The 25,635-nt window shown below is 36.3% G+C and overlaps 2 protein-coding genes across 7 annotated transcripts in view; one reads left to right on the top strand and one right to left on the bottom strand.

The window, feature by feature from the left end:
* The first annotated feature begins 12 nt into the window (after positions 1 to 12).
* On the top strand, positions 13 to 3,177 carry LOC123718896 (prostaglandin E synthase 2). Its single transcript, XM_045675860.1, has 5 exons — positions 13 to 422; positions 497 to 706; positions 1,034 to 1,233; positions 1,528 to 1,740; positions 2,276 to 3,177. The coding sequence occupies exons 1-5, from the start codon at positions 150 to 152 to the stop codon at positions 2,532 to 2,534; spliced, it is 1,155 nt and encodes a 384-aa protein (XP_045531816.1). The 5' UTR covers positions 13 to 149; the 3' UTR covers positions 2,535 to 3,177.
* A 1,023-nt stretch (positions 3,178 to 4,200) lies between these two features.
* The window catches only part of LOC123718380 (F-box-like/WD repeat-containing protein TBL1XR1), a 58,884-nt gene continuing 37,449 nt past the window's right edge, over positions 4,201 to 25,635 (bottom strand). For 4 of the 6 annotated variants that reach the window (XM_045674788.1, XM_045674787.1, XM_045674790.1 and 1 more), the window contains 13 exons: positions 13,231 to 13,285; positions 12,931 to 13,054; positions 12,372 to 12,591; positions 11,582 to 11,719; positions 10,662 to 10,833; positions 10,271 to 10,429; positions 7,440 to 7,536; positions 6,792 to 6,904; positions 6,519 to 6,718; positions 6,025 to 6,145; positions 5,765 to 5,917; positions 5,250 to 5,441; positions 4,201 to 5,144 (listed from right to left, as the gene is read on the bottom strand). In XM_045674788.1, the coding sequence (XP_045530744.1) occupies positions 4,644 to 5,144; positions 5,250 to 5,441; positions 5,765 to 5,917; positions 6,025 to 6,145; positions 6,519 to 6,718; positions 6,792 to 6,904; positions 7,440 to 7,536; positions 10,271 to 10,429; positions 10,662 to 10,833; positions 11,582 to 11,719; positions 12,372 to 12,591; positions 12,931 to 13,054; positions 13,231 to 13,285 (2,245 nt within the window). In that variant the 3' untranslated portion in view covers positions 4,201 to 4,643. Of the gene's footprint in view, positions 5,145 to 5,249; positions 5,442 to 5,764; positions 5,918 to 6,024; positions 6,146 to 6,518; positions 6,719 to 6,791; positions 6,905 to 7,439; positions 7,537 to 10,270; positions 10,430 to 10,661; positions 10,834 to 11,581; positions 11,720 to 12,371; positions 12,592 to 12,930; positions 13,055 to 13,230; positions 13,286 to 15,472; positions 15,593 to 25,635 lie in introns of those variants that run through there. The other 2 variants (XM_045674789.1, XM_045674791.1) reach the window with 2 other exon arrangements.

Here is a 25,635-nt window from a genome sequence, read left to right on the forward strand (position 1 = left end):
CTTATGATCTGTGTTATATTTGAAGTTTGAATTTCAATCTTCAATTTATTAATTGAAATACATAACATATAAATTAATACATTCTATTTGAGTAGACTATTATATCCGTCACTATTTTATAAATAAAATAGGGGATCTATGTAATAGGCATGTGGCGGCCAACCTTGACGATTTTCCGTAAGGTAATCTTACCTTCACTGAAAGAAAACACATTTTCCAAAGTTTTATATTCAACCAAATCCAAGCTCCCTAAATCAACAGCAAAGTTAACGTTGGTGAGCGCTAGTGTTGGAATATTAATAGGTGCCGGCTATGGAGGTTACACACATTACAAAGTAAATGTCAAAAAAAGAAATAATGTCATTGAATCTGATGAATATGCCTTTTTAAAAGAAGCACCAGAATACAAAGCTCATTACAAGGTAAAATATTGCAGACTTAATTTTTTAATACTAATGTTACTTGGTAAATAATTTAATGCTCTTCATATTTTTAGGTTTTGAATGATACAGACTCTAGCAACTTACAACTTATTTTGTTTCAATATCGTACATGCCCATTTTGTTGCAAAGTAAGAGCATATTTGGATGCTAAAGGAATCAGCTATGAAGTTGTTGAAGTTGATGCTGTTCTGCGACAAGCAATTAAATGGTCAGGTTATAAGAAAGTGCCTATTTTATTAGCAAAATTAGAAGATGGTTATCAGGTAGGTACATTTGCATGAAGTTAATGGTAGCAATTTTTATCAAATGTTGATGTTTCAATGCAATTTATGAAATATATATTAGGAACACATTCTATATTATGTGACCTGGTATAAGAATGGGGTTTTATCCACTACACCTCACAAAATATTTTTTGTAAATTAAATTTAAAAAAAAGTACTACATGCAACTTTAAGTTTGACCTTTTTCCTTTACCTGATGGTGTGGTCAGTTTTAGTTATATTCTATAGCTAATCTTTATAAAATGATAGCCACATCATCAACTATCCAGATCTTACTTTTGAATTTCATTGGTTTTTACTTTTTAGCAATTACTTGATAGTACTGCAATTATATCTGTCCTTGAAACATATCTCCGGGATAAACCAATGCCGTTAAGAGACATAATCAAATATTATCCTGCAACCCGGTATACCAATGATTCTGGAAAAGAAGTTACAGATATAACCAATAAATATTTTGTTATGTTAAATAGTGCAACAAGTGAAAAAAAGAAAATGATTGAAATGTAAGTTTCATAAAAATTAATTTAATAACTATGTAATGTGTGCAAGATTGGTAGTGTTAAACCTATTTCTATGGGTCTTATTTACATTGTCAATATTATTATTTTTTTATTAATGGCACTAAAACATTTTTAGGTCTGGGCCTCAGATTTCTGAACCATCTACACATAATTTCATTTACAAATGAATCTAATGATAGCCTCCCTAAATAGCGCACTATCTATATAGAGATGGTGATTAATGTACATGTATTCTTGTAATTTGCTTATAAAAATAATAGTTTCTTTTGTTTTCAGGGAAGAGCGGGACTGGAGGAAATGGGCAGATTCTGTATTGGTTCACACATTGTCTCCTAATGTCTACCGAACCACTGAAGAAGCTATTGAGACATTTAAATGGTTTGAAGTTGTTGGTGGTTGGAGGGAATCTTTCCCAGCTTGGGAAGTTGCACTTATGGTGTATGGTGGTGCAGCTGCCATGTGGATGATTTCAAAGAGGCTTAAAAAGAGGTAAGTGTGATTAATCTTTAAATATGTATTAATTTCATTTTATTCAAGATGTATGTTTAAATATTATAAGTATTACTTACATATGTTGTATTTAAGTATAGTTACTAAAGCAGTATTTCATGAAAGTACCAGGTAGAAATATTTGTTGATATTTGGGAGTATGGTACTCCCTGAACCTTGCTCTAAGATATTGCCATTTTTTTTTGTAATTTTGATAACTTGCAAGGTAAAAAAATTCAACTTCCGCCTTCAAAGATTTTATTGATTCCCGTCCAAATGGTTTTTTAGTAAAGGGATCAATGAACTACCTATAAGATGGCAAAAGTCCATAGATTAATCAATGGTACATACTTTGGTCAATTAAATATATATTATATTTATAAAAAAATTACTTTTTCTTTCTCACATAAAAGACGCCAATTTCATATATATACCTAATATTAGTATAGATGAGATGATATTATTAAATTATCTGAGATGATGAGGCCTACTTAAAATCGATTCTATAATTAGCAGAATAATCTTATTTTTTCAGACATAACATTAAAGATGACGAGCGTCAATCATTATATGATGCAGCCAATGATTGGATGTCGGCAATTCAAAAGAAAGGCACTGTTTATCTTGGTGGTGATACACCTAATTTGGCAGATATAAGTGTATTTGGTGTACTGTGTAGTATTGAGGGATGTCGAGCTTTCGCAGACTTAAGGCAAAACACAACAATTGGTAATTGGTTTGATAATATGAAGAAACACTTGGAGACCACTAAAGGGAGGGTTATACCTCTTTAATAAAATATTTTATGGCACATAATGTTCTATGGACATTCATAGAGTCCTCAAATATGTTTTCCATCTTAAATACAGCTATTATAATCAATTTGATTTGTCCAGAATAAATATACCATTGTAAATGTTGAACTTATGTGCATTACACAATCAATTAAATACTTGTGATAAGGGATCCACCTGGGTCGGCGCTTGGGTCATGATGTGGCCAGTTTTCATTTCTTTTTCCATCATCATTATTTTAAGAGATATCTCTACGTGTGCATGGGTGCACTATACAGAAAAAAAATCATACAGTAATTGTGTGAATCATTTAAGTTATCATGAAAACAAAAAAGCCTTATGAATAATGGACTTTTAAACATCTATTCTTGAGATTGAGCACTATGGCTATTTAGTATTATATTTATAATTAATGTATAGTTCTAGTTTCAAGTTCGCGAGCCTTGTATAAGAAAGCGAGCATGTAGTGTATATTTCATAAAATTAAACCATAAGCATGTTCAGTTGAGTTCAGATAAAAAATATTTGTTAAAGAAATTAAGTTTTTGGGGTACACAATGAGTTGTATTTCTGTCTACATACCTTGATTATAACCTACATATGTACATTAGATGTAGTTAAATGAATAAATGTAAATTTGTAACCGCTGTTTTAATTATACACTAAGTGATGTCCGTGACTGCGTTCTCTTGCTTACCAGTTCTTGAAAGAAAACCTTGAGGCATATTACGAAGTTTCGGACCGAAACCGAACAATGACAAACTTCGTATTAAACCCTATTTACTAAAGCACTTCGGATCCGAATAGTACCATACGATGTACATATTTCATTTCGTTTAAAGATTTGTATTTTTTTGTGAATAATGGTTTAAGTATTGTTAAAAATGATTATCGATACTTTTATATTTTTACATGTCAAAAAATCCAGAGTGTGTAAAAATCTTTTAGTACAGCCCACATCAGCAGTGTACCAGCAACACAACCAAGAAGCCTGAGCCTATTCCCAAAAATACATAACAAGGGTCTTTAACAATGCTCAAAGTAGTAAACAGCTACTTAGAAAACAATGTAATGTTAGTTAGTTGTTGATTATAATTTTGTAGAGGATATAAATATTACTTACGGAGACGAATACACAAGACACAAGCAAAGAAGAAAAACAAGATACTAGTAGGCATTCTGGCAAAGTTACTATCAAATATATAGATAACAATTTTTAAGATTTTTTATTAAAATCTAAAAGCCCACTGCTACAAAGGAAATAATATTATTTTGTGATTATGAACTTTTTTTAGTAAGTATTACCGAAGTGTATAATCAAAATTGCTACGTGAGTACAGTCAATGCAACCCCATATGCCAGGGAATACTTTAAAAAGAACTATATAAAATACCAACTTAATGCAGATTACCTATGCTATATCAAGCAAAACCATAATGGCTTATGAGCAGATCACTCTAATTAAAAATTCACAAGATTAACTGACTTACAAAAGACTAATCGAAGTAAAATCATTAAATAAATAATTATCTGCAAATGTGTGTGACCTACCTCTACCTTTTCTTTATGCCAAGGGTTCTATAAGTTGCACTAACCAAAAATAGGGATTTCATCAAAAACTATATATTCATTTTAATCTTTATTTAATGTCATTTTCCGTGGCCAGTTACAGAGGCTGATTTATAATTAATAGTATAGGCGACATAAATTACAATTTGTCATAGCTCTGACAAAAGTTCATTATATTTAATACAATAACAAATTAAAGTTAATAATATAACTTAACTTAAGAATTTAATTGATTGGAATCTTGTCTACACACCCAATGACTAAATATATATAATGTATTTTATTCATGCTATAATATAGAATCTATTAATTTTTCAAGTTCTTAATCAGTTAAGCTTCACATTTATACAAATTCAAACCAAGCTCTAAAAAGTTATATAATAAATATTTTGTATTCATCTGAGTGTCTCTTAGATATTAAATCTATAGTGTAGAATTAATTTAATAAATACTTGATTATTTGAAAATAATTGTGTTCTCTCCAAAATGTGAACACCAGAAGCTATTATAGAATAAAGTCCTAAACCAATAACATAATGCTTACAGGTTGCATAAATCTAAAACAAAGACAGTTCCATCGTTACCACTTGCACCAACCTTGGTGCCTCTTGAATTCCAAGAAACTGCAAAAATACCGCCAGTTCCCTTGTATGAGTGAACAAGAGATCCCGTTTGAGTGGACCAAATATGAATCCATTTATCAAATGATCCACTTGCCAAGAACTTTCCATCTGGAGAAAAGGCAATACTGTATACAGGTTCCATATGTTTTGTGAGTGTGTGAACACATGCACCTATCTCCGGATCCCAAAGACGCACAGTGGAATCAAAAGAGGCACTTGCTAATATTAAGTTCATGTTGGGGTTCTGAGTTTCTGGTCCAGTGGGTGACCACTTAATTGTGTAGATTTCCTTAGAATGAGCTTTTAAGTCGTGGACACAGGTATCACGCTCCATAGACCAAATCTTTAACGTCGAATCGTCAGAACAAGATGCAAGAAGCTGTCCTTGGGGATCCCATTTAATAGAGTTAACTTCATTCTGTAAAATATGCCACATAAGGTTATATCAGCAAGACTTATTTATTAGGATGAAGAATTATTTCAAATACAAATTAAAATAGAAATATTGAAAAATAATACATACTGTGTGACCTAAGAAACTCTTAATTGGTTTATCAACATTCAGATTACACACTTGAATGGTCTGATCTGTTGAACAGGATGCAAATGATGTATCAGTTTGCCAATCTACATCTAGAGCTGGTGCTTTATGAAAGTGGAACTGTTCAGCGCATTGTCCTGAGGCAGCGTCCCAGACAATAGTTGTACTGTCAACCTGAAATGTAAAATGTTACAATTTTCTGGCCATGATTATAATGCTATAGCTTTAATAGAAAATAGATATAATTTAAAATAAATATTAATCAACTAAGCTAGCACATAATATGCTAAAATAACAAAAAATCTTCTATTATTGATTCTTGTTAAAATAAAAAGAATATCATTAAAATGAGTCTTATTTTCTTGTCACAGGAACATTTTCTAACATACAGGAAGCTGTTAGATTTTTGAAGACAAAACAATCAAACATACAATATATGGCATACGAAAATATTTACACCCATAAAATATCTAATAATATTATGACACTCAGCTTACCCCTGCACTCAATATATAATTGCCTCTTTTATTCCATTTTAAAGCAAAAATTGGTCCTTTATGTTCAGCTAATGTTGAGACCAGTTTCCCATCGGTTGTCCAGATACGGGCATAGCCATCATAAGAACCAGTGGCTAATAGAGTACCATCACACTAAATGAAAAATACAAAATTATGACCTGAATGTGTTTATATAAACTATTGATATAATTAGGTATCATAATGATTAAAATGGAAACAATATAGTAAATTATACAAACATTCCAATCAAGAGATGTGATATCCTTATTACTTGGTACTTCTGCTTCTTCTCTTTGAATACAGTGCTTTAATATAAGGTGATTTGGAATAGTTGTTGGATTATCAGACATATCCCAAATTCTGAAATTATGTAACAAGTCTGTATTTCCTTACATTTATCACATAATACATCATAACCACGACATAGTCATTAAGGGATGATAAATATTTTTATACTATAGGAGGACAAACAAGCTTGCGGGTCAAGCAGTAAGAACCAGCCCACAAACACCACACTTACACAGTGCACTTGTGAAACAGGGATGCCAATCAATTATTAACTTGATCGCAAGCAAACAAAGAAAATGATTGACTAATGTTATTGACTCTGTAATTATATGACATTATATGAATATTATACTTGTTTGTACTGTCTATCTTCATAAAAATATGTTTTAATTACCTATGTCAGTAAGAGACTTAAATTAAAACATAAGGATATTATACAACTAACCTGGCTGTGCTGTCTCCAGAAATACTTGCTAATAGATCCGTGCTAGGATTCCAAGCACAAACAAACACCTCAGCCTCGTGACCTATTAGTACTGTGGCTTTACTAGGTGGTATTTCCATAGATTGATCGGTCTCCATGCTTTTAGGGGCCCTTGGGTTTTCAGCTCCACCAGTAGTAGTTAGAGCTGTGCAGGTAGGAACCTAGAGGTATCAATTTGATTATGTAGAGATATAACATTTAGAAGCTAACAACAAAAAATTCTGTAATGCAAACCTCTTCTTCATTAGCTTGTTTCTCAGCAATGCGTGCCTGTTGACGTGCGACCACAATATCTGGTGTGATGGAATCTATTAGACTGAGACTTTCAGTGAGTCTGGTTTCAAAACCTAAAAAATATTTCAGTAGCTATAAATTGTATTACTTAATATCTTGAGAAGAGCTGCTGGAGGTGCGACGGCTCCATTTTATTGCTTTGTGAAATTATTGATCGAATCAAAACTTTTGCCGAAGACAACATTAATCAACAACTAACAAGTCTGTCAACATTATCGATCTCTTGTAAGTATCGGTATACGATTTTGAATAATTCACTGCGTGTATAGAAAATCAATCAGTACATAAGATTTAATCACTGTGTCCATTAATTTAACTAAATAAAAAGTTTAAAACAAATATGATATTATTATTGTCAAACTGTGGTTAGTCGCTACACGAATAATATGTCCTTAGTAATCTGTTAGAGAAAGGTTCTCGAAGTACGGTGAATGTCTAAGACACCTAACAGTCTGTTGTGTGTGTCTAGCGTTGTCGTGAAGCAGCAGTGGCCTAGAGCGATAACCCGCCTAGGTTGCTTAGCAGGCAGACATAAGTGATGGTATCCCGTTACCATCACCGTCGGAAGAGCAGGAAACATACACTTACTTTTAAGTAAGCTATGATAGTTCCGTGCCTCGATGCCTCGCGCTCCGCGTTTTATCTCCTCATCAGACCGACTCTCTTGAAAGGCCGGGATACATTCCTGAAAAAAAGAAATTCCTGACTAATCTTGCAGTTATTAATTCCTTTAATTATTCTTAACTTAGTTGGCCATAACCATTTTAATGGCGTTTTTCTGTTTGTTTTATTTTTTCTAATAGGCAAATAAGTGCTCAGTAGAGCCTGATACATGTCGACATTTTTAGTCAAGTGGATTTAAATGTATGAGATTGTAGTGTGTAATTACTAATTGCTAATCTTGTAGTGCATATTCAGTGACGTCGAAGAGTAAAAATGTTTATTTTTTGACACTTTATGACACGCTGCCATCCGGGTTTACGTCGCAAGTAAAGTTGTCCGTGAATTTTAGTATCATGGATTCTACCCAGACTAAGGAGTAGACTATCATAGCCCAGATAGCTGCTGGTAATGGGAATAATGATGCGTCTTCTGAGCAGGGCAACTCCAGCATTAACACAACAAACATCCTGCTCACCCTTATCACAGTTGTCCTCATGCGGCGGCATGCTATAGTATTTGTAACTTTTATAAGGAGTTAATATAAAATGCATAGAGAAAAAGATGAACTACAGGCCCTTGTCGACAGGCTTTAGTATAATTCAAGAGGCTCGCTTCTTTTGGTGTCGGTGCCGAACCCGTGTAAGTGAAAAAGAAAATTTAAGAAGAAAGTGATAAAGTGCAGTGAGATAAAAAAACCTATAAGAATTAGAGTAATCTACAAATGCTACATAACTATAAAGTGAATCTAATCAGTTTATAATATAATATATTAATAAAAATCAATAACATTTTTAGGTTATTTTTTAATGCATATTTTATTTATTACAAGTAAGTAATTAGGTAAGATTTTATTGAATAATATGTAACTTAGTTTAAATCGTGCACGACGACTCACCGAACTCGATATCCTGCGCCGTATGTGGGTTGGTGTCGCGATGCTTTCTTTGTTTGAGCGGCAATTCAAGGAATGTTGTATGAAGTGAAGGAAAAATAATTATTAGTTGCTAAGATGATGCAATTGTTTTTTATGTATTATTTTTAGATTATAACCGATGATTTAGAATGTATAACAATTTGGTGGATATTCGCAAATAGTTAATTCAGAAGCGACAACTTAGGTTTCGAGTCCTACGGCAATAAATAATTACAAAGAGGCTGAAACATTATTTTGCTCGATTTCTATATTATAAATTTAAGCATGATTTAAAGCCTGAATCAGTGACTGAACTATCCACCGATTATAATAATATTGAGAGTGCATTTTTAAAGATTAGTCGACTTTGTACTTCCGTATCAGCGTGCAACTTAATTCCGCTTATGGATGGTAAGGAGGTCACAACAAAGCGATTGATTGATGCAGTGGAAATGTATGCGGACATTTTAAAAGACCCGGGAAAACGTCTTTTAATAAAATTCGTAATAAAGCGTCGGCTTTCTGAGAATACTAAGCTCCGTTTACCGAAGACATATGAAACAGTTCCTAATTTAGTACAGAATTTGTGTGACCACAAAATATCTTACCACTATTCAGTCCGTCTCCAAAATATGAACCAAGGCTTTAGGACAATTGACGAGTATGGTTCGGAATTAGAACAACTTTTTACTGATTTACTATCTCGCAGGCTGACGGAGATTTGTCAAAGTTTGCAATTCCCAAGAAATTAAATGAGAAAATGGCAATTAAGAGATTTTCAGATAGATTAAAAAATTCAAGGCTCAGCACGATCGTGGCCGCCCGTGAATATAGTACTCTCAAGGAAGCAATATACAAAATAAAGAAGCCATAACTATAGCAAGGTTGTTTATACAAAATTTGGTTTTACGTTTTGCAATACCTAAGTTATAGCTACTCATAGAGGTTCAGAGTTTATTTTAACTAGTATGGTCAAAAGTTGCAAATTATTAAAAACAGAAAAAATATTTTCAGTATACCACCATCAATCAATCGGTTCTCTCGAGAATACACACACGCATTTAAGCGCGTTTCTGACAACGTCTGGCAATAAAGGCTATAATAGTCACGCTGAATACCGTTTTGTTTCAGTTTCAATAATACCGTTCACTCGGAAACGAAGTACACGCCCTGTAACATTCTCACTCATATTAAGGATTGTAATAGATTAGATCCATGGTATAATGGTATAACCCTAATGATTACTCTTTAGATTTAAGATATAGGCTAGATATAGATAGCACTTAAGGAAGCTAAACATAATTTAGAAACCAGTAAGGAAAATAGAAAGCTAGTGTACGATAAGAAACTTATACCTTAATTAAGTTTTAATCAAAAATGAAAAAAATCGGATGATATTTTTAAAGGCCCTTCTGTTGTGTTAGAGGATGTCAAGATTCTATATGGGAATAAAATTGAGTTCATAAAGATACAACTAAGTTATATCATAGTTCATACTTTTGTATCTTTTTATAATCTTTATTGTTGTCTGGTGGTGCGATAAAAATATATATAAGAGCTCTATATTTCAGATTGGTGTAGTGGAAAGGATTCAAATGTATGTGAGATTGTAATGTGTAACTAATAATTTTACAATAAGAGTTAGATTTATATTATACGTCGAAGAGTAAAGATGTATATTATTTACTTCAAAGGTTTGAACTAAGCTTCAAGGATGAGAGTTGCACAAAACCACAAGGTTTTACTATAAAACCTCGATTCAAATTCAAAAGTGAAATCATGAAAAAGTTCCAATTTTTCATCATATGCGATTGCACCACTCAATAAAACCCTTGGTACATACCAGAACTGGCAAAAGATAAACGGTCACAGTGTGAGGCGTCAATAGATCATGGCACAGTCCTAGCGGCTTCAGTAATTGCCATACAGCCCCCACTTTGCTCTCGCCCGAAGTGGACATCTCTAGAGAAGACGGCTGATCAGAGGGAGACGACATCGAACCCTGAAATAAAACTTTTATTAACAACAAATTTTTGTTTGAAACCATTGAAACTTCATGACCTCAGAGTTTCAAAGTACTTTAAAATTCTGAATATTAGGATACTTTTTAAAATCTTAACTTCGAATTCCAAATGCAATATGCTAAAAATAAATCCAAATATTTTGGGATGGGTCTGGATCCTTGCTGCCCATTGCCCCCTTTGTAGAAATATGTAGTTGGATAGAATATATACCTCAATGCTGCTGATCATGCTATCGGTGACATCCACCTTCAGATCTTCACAGTCAGTGATCTCATTGATGAAGTCCTCTTCGTCCACGGATGTTGTCAATTCTGCACTTTTGAAACCCATTATGATTTCAAATCGTTCCCTTATTTTAGCGAACCCACCGGCCTGGCCAAATCTAAAACATTATATATATATTATATTTATTTTAATTTCCTTTGACCGTGATCGTTGGCGTTACTTAAGTGCTGTTCGAGAACGTCAAGACATCTGGAAGTTATTCTAATTTATTATTATAATAATAATATTTTATATGGATTGAAAATCTCGAAGTCAGTAGTTCACTAAAGTTTAGACTTTTTATGTAGTTTCCACACAAATGGTGTTGTAACTAATACAACAAAATGATTTACTATTTATGAATTGAATTGATATCTTTTGTACCAAAAGAATTATATATGTTAATAAGCGAACTTTAGTAAAACTTCAGGTTTTTCTATCTTGTATTTGACCCGATGTCACGATTGTTTCCTTATAATCATAAAACATGAGATTTATTATATTGAGTAATGCCGCTAATAAAATCTAAATTAAGGCATTGAAACACCTAAACATTTTTTTATAAAACACGTCAAGTTAGCTTTCCAATAAAAAAACAACATTATAATCAACAATTCGCCCCAGACAAACACACAGACACGTAAAACTTACAACATTCCTCTTATTAAGTAAGGGATAAAAACAAATATGCATTGTTGTACTCGTGAAGTCGCATATTAGAGACATATAATTAATATATCTAAATAACTGACCATATTCCCTTGAGAGTTAGGAAAATATTCAGCATTCATCTTTGGTCAGAATGAAATTAAAAAGAAGTCTACAGATCATTAAGGCAATGGTTGAGGAATAATAGAAATACATACACATTAATAAGATGAACTAGCCATCCTTTGGGTGACCTGTGATCTTGTGACTTAGCATAAACCTCTATTTCTTGGCCGTTGTCCGGTGAAGATGTTGTAAGCCCTTCACATGTTCTTGTCGCGTTAAATGTGTGATATCTACAATTTTATTTTATTTTTACATAATATAAATTTGTTTTGAGTGTGAACATCCGTTAGACATCACAGACCATTGAAAGAAATAAGTAAAAATAGAGGACACCGTGAGTCATTTCTGCAAAAACCCGTCATCTTTTAGTCGATACCAACTCCGGGGAAATAAATACAGATAACACAACTTTCTCTACAGCTGTGATACTTTTGACATTCAACACCTTTTGTTTTCAGTCACCGTGACCACGCACGCTACAGCACGTCAAACGTCGGAAAGATTTAAATTTAAAATTATGTAAATAATTATAAGTTTATAATAATACACACAGCTTTAATCCGGTTAAAAATTGTTTTCTTTCAATGTGTAAAAGCTATGTTAACCAAAAACAATACTATCACATACCATTGTTAGTTTGCAAGTGCCATACAATTTAAATGTATGCATTCCCTGGGAACGAAACACCAAACCTTCAAATTTAATAAACTATGATAGAAACAGAAATAGTAAAAAGTCATATGTTATATGTTTTATTTATTATGTTTTTATCTGTCCTTAACTTTTTTAACAATTCAATAAAAAAATATAATAATTGTTTTGCAATATGCAATGACCTAATGACTTAAATGTACATTTAATACATTCCACATAATCACTTACTTATTGTAAGGATTTAATGCCATAGAAAGAAGATTCAAGAATCTAGGATCATCAAGTTTCATGGCACATAATTTAACAAGTTTCTCGCAGTTTGAACGCACACATTCTTGGATATTAATATTCCATGATGATACTGCATCATCAGTAAGAATCTTTGTAAATGATAATGTGAGTGCATCATTGTAGAAACGCTGACAGCCTGGGTTATTAGCGTCTTCACCTGAAATGTACAAATATTATTTAATTTCTATTTTCCGAGTATGCCCTAAGAAAATTATTAAAGATATCTTTATAATATTTTAAACATATCCCCTTAACGTTCTAAAACGCTAGTATTGTTTTAGGGGCCTATTTAGTTACGACGACATCGCTTAGAATACCGGATATATTGACCAAAATCAAAGGTCCCCACTAAATTCTATTGTATTCGGTACTTAATAACAACGTCATCGGCTGTTACGACTATCGGTTTTACGACCAAATATGAGTAGTCCCTTCGATGTCGTTATAACAGATTTTAACTGTATTAGTTAAATTTGTATAGTCTTAAGACACCAACCTTTAGCTGCAAGCTCTGTGGCAGCAATAAGTAAACACTCTAACTCCTGTTCAGGCAGCACAGGCACAACACAACTTGAAATCTTTTCTTCTAAGATTCTCAATGTTCCCAGAGGAAATGAGTTCTGCAAGAATGTACTAATTATGAAAATTGTTGAATGTAAAACTTGAATCTAAAGCCAGTCAAAGAACAAATTTAACTAATTTGTTTTATTTAATGCAAATATAATAATTTAAGTTTAATATTTATTTAAGATATAATATTTATCTGCAGAACTGGACGAAATATTAAAATAGTTACCTCCCCAGGCACAGGCTCTTGTTCCTTCATTGACATGGTCAATAATGATTTATCCCTGTAAATATATTTATATATTAATAAGACGAAAGTCAATAAAATACGATTCTAGGTAGGAAAAAAATCAATTAGTATCCAAACTAACAATAAATTTTATACAGAAATTTTAAATTAAGGGAGACATTTACGATTATGTCTTTCACTATATGTATAACCAATTTACATTATAATAGCTAATAATATTTATAAGATTAAGGTATTCATTGGTGTATCTTACACGTATTTGCGACAGGAAAAATATAATCGATGCTGCTATACCGTTATACAATTTTTTTATTTTGTTACAGTCCAGTTACTCTTAATAACTTCTAAACACAATATAATGATATGATTATTCTAAGATATAAGAACACCATTATATAAGTACGACGAAAATGTCGCTATATTATACTGAGAATTCATATCATCCCATCAACCGGCGCGAAAAATGAGTTTATTGAAATACTTGGTTAGAAATAAAACCAGCATTGCAAACTTTAATAATACTTTCAATAAAAAAATATCTCACATTAAGATGACACGTATACATTTAACTGAAGTAAAAAACAAGGCTCGACTATCTATTGAACCAAACAACTCAATCTGGGCGTATGTTTTTATGAACTTTTATCAAAATTGTATAAGAATGGTAAATACATAACCATGACATAAACAAAATTAGCTGTAAAAGTGTCAACAATGCAGGATATCTAACGAATCGAATGCAGCATCAAATGTAATATTATTATGGGCCCAGCTGCACACTACTTCGCCCACGGTTCGCTCAGCACCCGGTGTTGGACGCACAGGCAATTCGTATTATTAATTCGTATTCTGGGCGAGGGCAATTCTGCGATAAGTTATCGATATCGGGTCAAACGGAGCAACAGATTCTCTGATCAAAAGGATTCTTACGCTGAAATCGTGATACTTGGTGATTTTATCGCCCACAATGCCGATTGGCTCGGCTCTGAAACCACCGATCATGCGGGAAGATCCTTTCACGACTTTGCTTTAGCATACGACTTGACGTAAAAGTTTCCTGCGATTACGCGAATACCAGATGTGGATAGACATAAACCCTCTTTGTTGCACTTCTGCTGACTTTACATCCGGAGAACTACCAAGTCTCTGTGGACCTACCATTGGGATCATCGGATCATTGTGTGGTACAGAGCATTGTGCCATTCACGTGCCCTTTACAGCCTCGCTTCGCGGACAGTCACCGCGTGTGGTACAACAAGTCAACAGATTGAGATGGGATGCATTCTTTTTTTGCGTCCTACCCTTTGCTTTTCGTCGGGTACTCCAGATGCCGTCACTGACTCTGTCACCGAGGTTGTCCTGCAGGGTATGGAACTTTTTGTTCCATTCTCTGCGGTACCGGTTGGTGGCAAATCCCAGTTCTGGTTTAGGCGTTATTGCAAGGCAAGAATGCTGGGTAGAAGCGGCGACATCCTGTGATAGCAGCCTTCTGGTCTCTTGCCAAAGCTATCCAAGAAAATTTCTATTAGCCCTCCATTCCATCACTGCATAGGATGGATGACTCGCTGGCCCTCACCGTATAGGAGAAGGCCGACCTATTGTGCTGTATCTTCGCTTCCAACTCGACTCTGGTCATAACATAGTAGATACGAATCGTCAACGACCATTCATTTTCCGTGCGGCTTAATCTCTAGGCGTTGCGTAGAGATGTGAGGTCTTTCTGCATCTTCTACCGCATTTACCATGGAGAGTGTTCAGAGGAGTTGCTCGGTCTAATACCTGCAGCTGAGTTTCATTATCGGACGTCAAGGCAGAATACAAAATACTATCCGTATCACCTCGACGTCCTTCGTTCTACAACTGAGCGTTTTTTAAGGCAGTTTTTGCCACGCACCACCGCTACGTGGAACTAGCTGCCCAATAATGTATTTCCGAACCAATTCGACTTAGGGTCCTTCAAGAAAAGAGCATACCAATTCTTGAAATACCGGCAACGCACTTGCGAGCCTTCTATCAATGTTGGTGTCCATGGGCGGCGGTATCCCTTAACATCAGGTGAGCCTCCTGCTCGTATTCCTCCTATTACATAAAACAAATCGACGCTATAAGGTGTATAGACACACGAATTATGAACTGTTCCGAACATTTCAAATACTGATACGGAGAAATTTAAAACAAAATTTGAATTTAATTTTACATTACAGAAAGAAAGAAAACATACATAAAAAATCTGTTAGGTGCCTTAAACTGGCTTGATGCCTAACAACGCCTTCCTTCAAATTTCCTTCTTTACAAAGTCTTAACTTGTAAAATTTGGCTATTTTTTAGGTATCGCCACTTTCATTTGCAAAATATCACACACTTCGAAGATATAAACGATACACATAAACACCACACTCATCACAAATAATCACCAATCACCGATACGAACAAATCAGAGCAATCTATTGCAAGACAGATACACTGTAGTATAAGCCTGTTATTCCGACACTGCATGGTGATAAGTAAATGTGTGTTGACGTTGAGATCCAAACCGGAGCCAAAACCTGTTTTTGAGCAAGTTGGATAACCATAAGTTATCCATCTTGGAACTGCCGCGAATTCGCTGCGAAAGCACCTCAAACCATCCATGTTTAAAGTCCGACACGTTGCACAAATATTATTTAAAAACATTTGAAAACACGTCTGATCACAAAGATTGATACTAACGAATTGAACAAATCTAGGATTCTGGAAGATGCCTAAAGTGCATGCGCAACCCGGACAGAGGTGCAATTATCTCGAAGCCCCTGACATCGCAACTCAATCGATCGATGTTCAAATTCACACGTTTCACAATTAATCATTATAAATGTTGGCAAACACGTCTGATCACAAAGATTGAGACTAAAAAAATTGAACAAATCTAGGATTCTGGTAGATGCCTAAAGTGCATGCGCAACCCGGGCAGAGATGCAACTGGCTCGAAGCTCCCGACATCACAACTCAATCGATCTATGTTCAAATTCACACGTTTCACAATTAATCATTATAAATGTTTGCAAACACGTCTGATCACAAAGATTGAGACTAACGAATTGAACAAATCTGGTAGATGCCTAAAGTGCATGCGCAACCCGGAGAGAGATGCAACTGGCTCGAAGCCCCCGACATCACAACTCAATCGATCAATGTTCAAAGTCACACGTTTCACAATTAATCATTATAAATGTTTGCAAACACGTCTGATCACAAAGATTGAGACTAAAAAATTGAACAAATCTGGTAGATGCCTAAAGTGCATGCGCAACCCGGACAGAGATGCAACTGGCTCGAAGCCCCCGACATCACAACTCAATTGATCGATGTTCAAAGTCACACGTTTCACAAATATTAATTATAAACGTTTGAAAACACATCAGACCACAGTGATTGATACTAACAAATTGAACAAATCTAGAATTCTGTTAGATGTCTAAAGTACTTGCGCGGCCAGGACAGTTATGCAACAGGCTCAAAGCCCCTGTAACCGTATGTCAACCGATCGATGTTTAAAGTCCGACTCCACACGTTTCACAAATATTATTTATAAACACGTCAGACCACAACGATTGATACTAACAAATTGAACAAATCTAGAATTCTGTTAGATGTCTAAAGTGCATGCGCGGCCCGGGCAGTTATGCAACAGGGTCAAACCCCCTGTAAACGTACCTCAACCGATCGATGTTAAAAGTCCGACCCCACACGTTTCACAAATATTATTTATAAACACGTCAGACCACAACGATTGATACTAACAAATGAAACAAATCTAGAATTCTGTTGATGGCTAAAGTGCATGCGCGGCCCGGGCAGTTATGCAACAGGGTCAAACCCCCTGTAAACGTACCTCAACCGATCGATGTTAAAAGTCCGACCCCACACATTTCACAAATATTATTTATAAACACGTCAGACCACAACGATTGATACTAACAAATTGAACAAATCTAGAATTCTGTTAGATGTCTAAAGTCCTTGCGCGACCCGGGCAGTGATGCAACAGGGTCAAACCCCCTTTAAACGTACCTCAACCGATCGATGTTAAAATTCCGACCCCACACGTTTCACAAATATTATTTATAAACACGTCAGACCACAACGATTGATACTAACAAATGAAACAAATCTAGAATTCTGGTGATGGCTAAAGTGCATGCGCAACCCGGACAGAGATGCAACTATCTCGAAGCCCATGACATCGCACCTCAATCGATTGATGTTCAAATTCACACGTTTCACAATTAATCATTATAAATGTTTGAAATCACGTCTGATCACAAAGATTGAGACTAAAAAAATTGAAGAAATCTAGGATTCTGGTAGATGCCTAAAGTGCATGCGCAACCCGGGCAGAGATGCAACTGGCTCGAAGCTCCCGACATCACAACTCAATCGATCTATGTTCAAATTCACACGTTTCACAATTAATCATTATAAATGTTTGCAAACACGTCTGATCACAAAGATTGAGACTAACGAATTGAACAAATCTGGTAGATGCCTAAAGTGCATGCGCAACCCGGAGAGAGATGCAACTGGCTCGAAGCCCCCGACATCACAACTCAATCGATCAATGTTCAAAGTCACACGTTTCACAATTAATCATTATAAATGTTTGCAAACACGTCTGATCACAAAGATTGAGACTAAAAAATTGAATAAATCTGGTAGATGCCTAAAGTGCATGCGCAACCCGGACAGAGATGCAACTGGCTCGAAGCCCCCGACATCACAACTCAATCGATCGATGTTCAAAGTCACACGTTTCACAAATATTAATTATAAACGTTTGAAAACACATCAGACCACAGTGATTGATACTAACAAATTGAACAAATCTAGAATTCTGTTAGATGTCTAAAGTACTTGCGCGGCCAGGACAGTTATGCAACAGGCTCAAAGCCCCTGTAACCGTATGTCAACCGATCGATGTTTAAAGTCCGACTCTACACGTTTCACAAATATTATTTATAAACACGTCAGACCACAACGATTGATACTAACAAATTGAACAAATCTAGAATTCTGTTAGATGTCTAAAGTGCATGCGCGGCCCGGGCAGTTATGCAACAGGGTCAAACCCCCTGTAAACGTACCTCAACCGATCGATCTTAAAAGTCCGACCCCACACGTTTCACAAATATTATTTATAAACACGTCAGACCACAACGATTGATACTAACAAATGAAACAAATCTAGAATTCTGTTGATGGCTAAAGTGCATGCGCGGCCCGGGCAGTTATGCAACAGGGTCAAACCCCCTGTAAACGTACCTCAACCGATCGATGTTAAAAGTCCGACCCCACACGTTTCACAAATATTATTTATAAACACGGCAGACCACAACGATTGATACTAACAAATTGAACAAATCTAGAATTATGTTAGATGTCTAAAGTCCTTGCGCGGCCCGGGCAGTGATGCAACAGGGTCAAACCCCCTTTAAACGTACCTCAACCGATCGATGTTAAAAGTCCGACCCCACACGTTTCACAAATATTATTTATAAACACGTCAGACCACAACGATTGATACTAACAAATGAAACAAATCTAGAATTCTGGTGATGGCTAAAGTGCATGCGCAACCCGGACAGAGATGCAACTATCTCGAAGCCCATGACATCGCACCTCAATCGATTGATGTTCAAATTCACACGTTTCACAATTAATCATTATAAATGTTTGAAATCACGTCTGATCACAAAGATTGAGACTAACAAATTGAACAAATCTAGGATTCTGGTAGATGCCTAAAGTGCATGCGCAACCCGGGCAGAGATGCAACTGGCTCGAAGCCCCCGACATCACAACTCAATCGATCGATGTACAAAGTCACACGTTTCAGAAATATTAATTATAAACGTTTGAAAACACATCAGACCACAATGATTGATACTAACAAATTGAACAAATCTAGGATTCTAGTAGATGCCTAAAGTGCATGCGCAACCCGGGCAGACATGCAACTGGCTCGAAGCCCCCGACATCACAACTCAATCGATCGATGTTCAAAGTCACACGTTTCACAAATATTAATTATAAACGTTTGAAAACACATCAGACCACAATGATTGATACTACCAAATTGAACCAATCTAGAATTCTGTTAGATGTCTAAAGTACTTGCGCGGCCCGGACCGTTATGCAACAGGCTCAAATCTCCTGTAACCGTATGTCAACCGATCGATGTTTAAAGTCCGACCCCACACGTTTCACAAATATTATTTATAAACACGTCAGACCACAACGATTGATACTAACAAATTGATCAAATCTAGAATTCTGTTTGACGTCTAAAGAGCATGCGCGGTCCGGAAAGTGATGCAACAGGCTCGAAGCCCCCGACATCACAACTCAATCGATCGATGTTCAAAGTCACACGTTTCACAAATATGAATTATAAACGTTTGAAAACACATCAGACCACAATGATTGATACTACCAAATTGAACAAATCTAGAATTCTGTTAGATGTCTAAAGTACTTGCGCGGCCCGGACAGAGATGCAACTGGCTCGAAGCCACTGACATCGCACCTCAATCGATCGATGTTCAAAGTCACACGTTTCACAAATTTTAATTATAAACGTTTGAAAACACGTCTGTTTACAATGATTGATACTAACAAATTGAACAAATCTAGAATTCTGTTAGATGTCTAAAGTACTTGCGCGGCCCGGGCAGTTATGCAACAAGCTCAAAGCCCCTTTAAACGTATCTCAACTGATCGATATTTAAAGTCTGACCCCACACGTTTCACAAATATTATTTATCAACACGTCAGACCACAACGATTGATACTCACAAATTGAACAAATCTAGAATTCTGTTAGATGTCTAAAGTCCTTGCGCGACCCGGGCAGTGATGCAACAGGGTCAAACCCCCTTTAAACGTACCTAAACCGATCGATGTTAAAATTCCGACCCCACACGTTTCACAAATATTATTTATAAACACGTCAGACCACAACGATTGATATTAACAAATGAAACAAATCTAGAATTCTGGTGATGGCTAAAGTGCATGCGCAACCCGGACAGAGATGCAACTATCTCGAAGCCCATGACATCGCACCTCAATCGATTGATGTTCAAATTCACACGTTTCACAATTAATCATTATAAATGTTTGAAATCACGTCTGATCACAAAGATTGAGACTAAAAAAATTGAAGAAATCTAGGATTCTGGTAGATGCCTAAAGTGCATGCGCAACCCGGGCAGAGATGCAACTGGCTCGAAGCTCCCGACATCACAACTCAATCGATCTATGTTCAAATTCACACGTTTCACAATTAATCATTATAAATGTTTGCAAACACGTCTGATCACAAAGATTGAGACTAACGAATTGAACAAATCTGGTAGATGCCTAAAGTGCATGCGCAACCCCGAGAGAGATGCAACTGGCTCGAAGCCCCCGACATCACAACTCAATCGATCAATGTTCAAAGTCACACGTTTCACAATTAATCATTATAAATGTTTGCAAACACGTCTGATCACAAAGATTGAGACTAAAAAATTGAATAAATCTGGTAGATGCCTAAAGTGCATGCGCAACCCGGACAGAGATGCAACTGGCTCGAAGCCCCCGACATCACAACTCAATCGATCGATGTTCAAAGTCACACGTTTCACAAATATTAATTATAAACGTTTGAAAACACATCAGACCACAGTGATTGATACTAACAAATTGAACAAATCTAGAATTCTGTTAGATGTCTAAAGTACTTGCGCGGCCAGGACAGTTATGCAACAGGCTCAAAGCCCCTGTAACCGTATGTCAACCGATCGATGTTTAAAGTCCGACTCTACACGTTTCACAAATATTATTTATAAACACGTCAGACCACAACGATTGATACTAACAAATTGAACAAATCTAGAATTCTGTTAGATGTCTAAAGTGCATGCGCGGCCCGGGCAGTTATGCAACAGGGTCAAACCCCCTGTAAACGTACCTCAACCGATCGATCTTAAAAGTCCGACCCCACACGTTTCACAAATATTATTTATAAACACGTCAGACCACAACGATTGATACTAACAAATGAAACAAATCTAGAATTCTGTTGATGGCTAAAGTGCATGCGCGGCCCGGGCAGTTATGCAACAGGGTCAAACCCCCTGTAAACGTACCTCAACCGATCGATGTTAAAAGTCCGACCCCACACGTTTCACAAATATTATTTATAAACACGTCAGACCACAACGATTGATACTAACAAATTGAACAAATCTAGAATTATGTTAGATGTCTAAAGTCCTTGCGCGGCCCGGGCAGTGATGCAACAGGGTCAAACCCCCTTTAAACGTACCTCAACCGATCGATGTTAAAAGTCCGACCCCACACGTTTCACAAATATTATTTATAAACACGTCAGACCACAACGATTGATACTAACAAATGAAACAAATCTAGAATTCTGGTGATGGCTAAAGTGCATGCGCAACCCGGACAGAAATGCAACTGGCTCGAAGCCCCCGACATCACAACTCAATCGATCGATGTACAAAGTCACACGTTTCAGAAATATTAATTATAAACGTTTGAAAACACATCAGACCACAATGATTGATACTAACAAATTGAACAAATCTAGGATTCTAGTAGATGCCTAAAGTGCATGCGCAACCCGGGCAGACATGCAACTGGCTCGAAGCCCCCGACATCACAACTCAATCGATCGATGTTCAAAGTCACACGTTTCACAAATATTAATTATAAACGTTTGAAAACACATCAGACCACAATGATTGATACTACCAAATTGAACCAATCTAGAATTCTGTTAGATGTCTAAAGTACTTGCGCGGCCCGGATCGTTATGCAACAGGCTCAAATCTCCTGTAACCGTATGTCAACCGATCGATGTTTAAAGTCCGACCCCACACGTTTCACAAATATTATTTATAAACACGTCAGACCACAACGATTGATACTAACAAATTGATCAAATCTAGAATTCTGTTTGACGTCTAAAGAGCATGCGCGGTCCGGAAAGTGATGCAACAGGCTCGAAGCCCCCGACATCACAACTCAATCGATCGATGTTCAAAGTCACACGTTTCACAAATATGAATTATAAACGTTTGAAAACACATCAGACCACAGTGATTGATACTAACAAATTGAACAAATCTAGAATTCTGTTAGATGTCAAAAGTCCTTGCGCGGCCAGGACAGTTATGCAACAGGCTCAAAGCCCCTGTAACCGTATGTCAACCGATCGATGTTTAAAGTCCGACTCTACACGTTTCACAAATATTATTTATAAACACGTCAGACCACAACGATTGATACTAACAAATTGAACAAATCTAGAATTATTTTTGACGTCTAAAGAGCATGCGCGGTCCGGAAAGTGATGCAACAGACTCGAAGCCCCCGACATCACAACTCAATCGATCGATGTTCAAAGTCACACGTTTCACAAATATTAATTATAAACGTTTGAAAACACATCAGACCACAATGATTGATACTACCAAATTGAACAAATCTAGAATTCTGTTAGATGTCTAAAGTACTTGCGCGGCCCGGACAGTTATGCAACAGGCTCAAAGCCCCTGTAACCGTATGTCAACCGATCGATGTTTAAAGTCCGACTCCACACGTTTCACAAATATTATTTATAAACACGTCAGACCACAACGATTGATACTAAAAAATTGAAAAAATCTAGAATTCTGTTAGATGTCTAAAGTACTTGCGCGGCCCGGACAGTTATGCAACATGCTCAAAGCCCCTGTAACCGTATGTCAACCGATCGATGTTTAAAGTCCGACCCCACACGTTTCACAAATATTATTTATAAACACGTCAGACCACAACGATTGATACTAACAAATTGAACAAATCTAGAATTCTGTTAGATGTCTAAAGTCCTTGCGCGGCCCGGACAGTTATGCAACAGGCTCAAAGCCCCTGTAACCGTATGTCAACCGATCGATGTTTAAAGTCCGACCCCACATGTTTCACAAATATTATTTATAAACTCGTCAGACCACAACGATTAATACTAACAAATTGAAAAAATCTAGAATTCTGTTGATGGCTAAAGTGCATGCGCAACCCGGACAGAGATGCAACTGGCTCGAAGCCCCTGACATCGCACCTCAATCGATCGATGTTCAAAGTCACACGTTTCACAAATATTAATTATAAACGTTTGAAAACACGTCACATCACAATGATTGATACTAACAAATTGAACAAATCTAGAATTCTGTTAGATGTCTAAAGTCCTTGCGCGGCCCGGGCAGTGATGCAACAGGCTCAAAGCCCCTGTAACCGTATGTCAACCGATCGATGTTTAAAGTCCGACCCCACACGTTTCACAAATATTATTTATAAACACGTCAGACCACAACGATTGATACTAACAAATTGAACAAATCTAGAATTATTTTTGACGTCTAAAGAGCATGCGCGGTCCGGAAAGTGATGCAACAGGCTCGAAGCCACCGACATCACAACTCAATCGATCGATGTTCAAAGTCACACGTTTCACAAATATTAATTATAAACGTTTGAAAACACATCAGACCACAATGATTGATACTACCAAATGGAACAAATCTAGAATTCTGTTAGATGTCTAAAGTACTTGCGCGGCCCGGACAGTTATGCAACAGGCTCAAAGCCCCTGTAACCGTATGTCAACCGATCGATGTTTAAAGTCCGACTCTACACGTTTCACAAATATTATTTATAAACACGTCAGACCACAACGATTGATACTAACAAATTGAACAAATCTAGAATTATTTTTGACGTCTAAAGAGCATGCGCGGTCCGGAAAGTGATGCAACAGGCTCGAAGCCCCCGACATCACAACTCAATCGATCGATGTTCAAAGTCACACGTTTCACAAATATTAATTATAAACGTTTGAAAACACATCAGACCACAATGATTGATACTACCAAATTGAACAAATCTAGAATTCTGTTAGATGTCTAAAGTACTTGCGCGGCCCGGGCAGTTATGCAACAGGCTCAAAGCCCCAGTAACCGTATGTCAACCGATCGATGTTTAAAGTCCGACCCCACACGTTTCACAAATATTATTTATAAACACGTCAGACCGCAACGATTGATACTAACAAATTGAACAAATCTAGAATTCTGTTAGATGTCTAAAGTCCTTGCGCGGCCCGGGCAGTGATGCAACAGGCTCGAAGCCTCCGACATCACAACTCAATCGATCGATGTTCAAAGTCACACGTTTCACAAATATTATTTATAAACACGTCAGACCACAACGATTGATACTAACAAATTGAACAAATCTAGAATTCTGTTAGATGTCTAAAGTCCTTGCGCGGCCCGGACAGTTATGCAACAGGCTCAAAGCCCCTGTAACCGTATGTCAACCGATCGATGTTTAAAGTCCGACCCCACATGTTTCACAAATATTATTTATAAACTCGTCAGACCACAACGATTAATACTAACAAATTGAAAAAATCTAGAATTCTGTTGATGGCTAAAGTGCATGCGCAACCCGGACAGAGATGCAACTGGCTCGAAGCCCCTGACATCGCACCTCAATCGATCGATGTTCAAAGTCACACGTTTCACAAATATTAATTATAAACGTTTGAAAACACGTCACATCACAATGATTGATACTAACAAATTGAACAAATCTAGAATTCTGTTAGATGTCTAAAGTACTTGCGCGGCCCGGGCAGTTATGCAACAGGCTCAAAGCCCCTTTAAACGTATCTCAACTGATCGATGTTTAAAGTCTGACCCCACACGTTTCACAAATATTATTTATAAACACGTCAGACCACAACGATTGATACTAACAAATTGAACAAATCTAGAATTCTGTTAGATGTCTAAAGTCCTTGCGCGGCCCGGGCAGTGATGCAACAGGGTCAAACCCCCTTTAAACGTACCTCAACCGATCGATGTTAAAAGTCCGACCCCACACGTTTCACAAATATTATTTATAAACACGTCAGACCACAACGATTGATACTAACAAATTGAACAAATCTAGAATTCTGTTAGATATCTAAAGTCCTTGCGCGGCCCGGGCAGTGATGTAACAGGCTCAAAGCCCCTGTAACCGTATGTCAACCGATCGATGTTTAAAGTCCGACCCCACACGTTTCACAAATATTATTTATAAACACGTCAGACCACAACGATTGATACTAACAAATTGAACAAATCTAGAATTATTTTTGACGTCTAAAGAGCATGCGCGGTCCGGAAAGTGATGCAACAGGCTCGAAGCCACCGACATCACAACTCAATCGATCGATGTTCAAAGTCACACGTTTCACAAATATTAATTATAAACGTTTGAAAACACATCAGACCACAATGATTG

Source organism: Pieris brassicae, chromosome Z, assembly GCF_905147105.1.
Source record: "Pieris brassicae chromosome Z, ilPieBrab1.1, whole genome shotgun sequence".
In the NCBI taxonomy this organism is placed as follows: domain Eukaryota; kingdom Metazoa; phylum Arthropoda; class Insecta; order Lepidoptera; family Pieridae; genus Pieris; species Pieris brassicae.

Excerpts from the sequence above, each read along its gene's own strand:
- LOC123718896 (XM_045675860.1), top strand. The coding sequence starts at position 150 with ATGTGGCGGCCAACCTTGACGATTTTCCGTAAGGTAATCTTACCTTCA. Across the intron at positions 423-496 it reads AATACAAAGCTCATTACAAG|GTTTTGAATGATACAGACTC; the intron begins GTAAAATATTGC and ends TCATATTTTTAG. Across the intron at positions 1,741-2,275 it reads TCAAAGAGGCTTAAAAAGAG|ACATAACATTAAAGATGACG; the intron begins GTAAGTGTGATT and ends TTATTTTTTCAG.